The sequence below is a fragment of the Austrofundulus limnaeus genome, unplaced genomic scaffold, assembly GCF_001266775.1.
Source record: "Austrofundulus limnaeus strain Quisiro unplaced genomic scaffold, Austrofundulus_limnaeus-1.0 Scaffold9, whole genome shotgun sequence".
In the NCBI taxonomy this organism is placed as follows: domain Eukaryota; kingdom Metazoa; phylum Chordata; class Actinopteri; order Cyprinodontiformes; family Rivulidae; genus Austrofundulus; species Austrofundulus limnaeus.
The window spans coordinates 1,605,895-1,607,844 of NW_013952411.1; the positions used below are offsets into that span (position 1 = coordinate 1,605,895).

Here is a 1,950-nt window from a genome sequence, read left to right on the forward strand (position 1 = left end):
GTATTAGATAAATTTCAGTAAGTGGGTTCAATAATTTTTTCCCTGTGCCATTAAAACATTATTACAAATAACTTCATTTCTGGACATTTATGGTTTGATTTCTTTGTATGTATGGATCACTTGGGTTGTTACCAACATCTGGTGAAAATTTCATATCATTAGCACATCTAGTAATAAATTTACTGAAAAAAATGGTGACGTGTTCAATACTTATTTTACCCGCTGTATCACTGGAGATAAAAAGTTCATGTGTGTGTGGCAACGGTGCCTTCATAATAACACATATAAAATGGTGACAAAAAAAATGTCCTGAGCAAAAAAAGAAGTGCAACAAATTACCTCCAACTGGGAAAATATTCCTTTGGGGCAGCTCCTATTTAAATCAACTAAATTAAATTACCTCTGCATACAAGGTTTATATGGTAATTATACAATCACTACACCACATATTATTTAGTTCTTCAGTCTCCTCTTCGGGATTATAATTCAACCTGGGAGTTTTTACATTTTTAATGATCATATAAAAGCAAACAACTGATTACAAATAAAGCGAGGAGCTTACGAGAGGAGCTGCACGGAGTCTGCGTGCAGCTTGATGCTCTGCTGGCGGTACTTGGAGAAGTCTCGCAGCATCTCCAGCGGCATCACGCTGATGGGGATCTGATCCCTGTCGGTCCAGATCTCCAAAGCAACGAGCACCACCCGTGTGTGCAGCTGGTCTTTGAAGATCTGCCATTGAAGCGTGCCGTGAAAGGAGACAATAAAAGACCGACAAAAAAGTGAGCGAGAGAAAAAGACAAGAAGGGAGGCGAAAAATCTAAAGCGGAACAGAGAGAGGAATAATTAGAATCTTTACTGAGGACGTAAAACGATGAACGATAATAAAACAATCTTATCCTGCTTATGACGCCTGATGCAAAGCAGTTATAAAGGAAATCTAACCTGCAAATAATGCTGATTAATGATAGTAATAATTTATGAAAAAGTTAGGATTAAGTCACAAAGTGGTCTGTGGATGAACAGATAGCTAGTGCACTGGTTAAAACATTTGCAACAACTGATTTTTGGCAAAATACAATGAATGACTACATTATCTATGGGTTGTTTAAATTATATATATTTAAAATTTAAGTTTTTTGAAGCCCCTTTGTTGAGCAGCAACAAAAACATAATTTTCTCTTAAATTTTTGTCGTTTCCCGAGCTAACAGTCTTTTTCTTTCCAGCTGCTAAATCCTGATATCCAAATATAGTTTGAGGTTTCCTCCTTATAACATCAAAGCTTCCTCTTTAGAATAACCTAAAATTAGTGTTCAGACCTAATATCMATGGTTTCTCATGATTAGAAAGACGCATCATGGCATATCATATCAGGACAAAAAGCAGGAATCTGAAAATGTGCTGAGTAAGTTGTTAACAAATTTGATGGGTCACAAATAGCAAAAGATATACTCACGCCGTCCACAAGGTTCACAACCGACTTGGCAAAATTTCTTGTGTGCTGCTTGTTTTTGTGCCGTTTATACTGCAGGCAGGACAAAAAAAAAAGATTAAGGAAAGATGAATGAGCTGCTGTATGATTTCACCTCATCTGCRTCATGAAAGAACTTTTTCAACTCCACTGTTCCCTCTTGTGGGGAAAAAAAAACAAGACTGAAATATTAATGAGAGAACGCGCCGCATTTCCTGACATTTAATCTTTGTTAACRTTTCCTGCCTCCGGTCAGTCAGGATCCCTGCTTTGTTTTAAGACAGGGAACTGTTAGCGAAATAGCAAACGGAGTGATTTATTACAGATGTTTGATATTTCCTCACATTTTCATAAAACCTTCTTTTCTCCAGATTAATGTTACATTTAAATAGTTTAAATTGAACCTCCGCTTCTTATCCTTGATTTGAAGGAGATGGGAGCTTGCAGAAACTTTATTATACTGTATTATGTCATATTATAT

General features: G+C 36.4%; 2 protein-coding genes across 7 annotated transcripts in view; one reads left to right on the top strand and one right to left on the bottom strand.

Annotated features, from left to right (window-relative positions):
* adam23b (ADAM metallopeptidase domain 23b) overlaps nt 1–1,950 on the bottom strand; it is a 45,384-nt gene that overhangs the window by 27,079 nt on the left and 16,355 nt on the right. For all 6 annotated transcript variants that reach the window (XR_001309737.1, XM_014001435.1, XM_014001437.1 and 3 more), the window contains exons 10-11: nt 1,455–1,523; nt 563–729 (exon numbers count right to left, since the gene is read on the bottom strand). Coding sequence is in view for 5 of the 6 variants with exons in the window: in XM_014001435.1 (XP_013856889.1) it covers nt 563–729; nt 1,455–1,523 (236 nt within the window). In the remaining variant the exon portion in view is untranslated. The remainder of the gene's footprint in view (nt 1–562; nt 730–1,454; nt 1,524–1,950) is intronic.
* Nucleotides 1–1,950, top strand: part of cmklr2 (chemerin chemokine-like receptor 2) — a 45,296-nt gene that overhangs the window by 11,603 nt on the left and 31,743 nt on the right. The window lies entirely within an intron of this gene.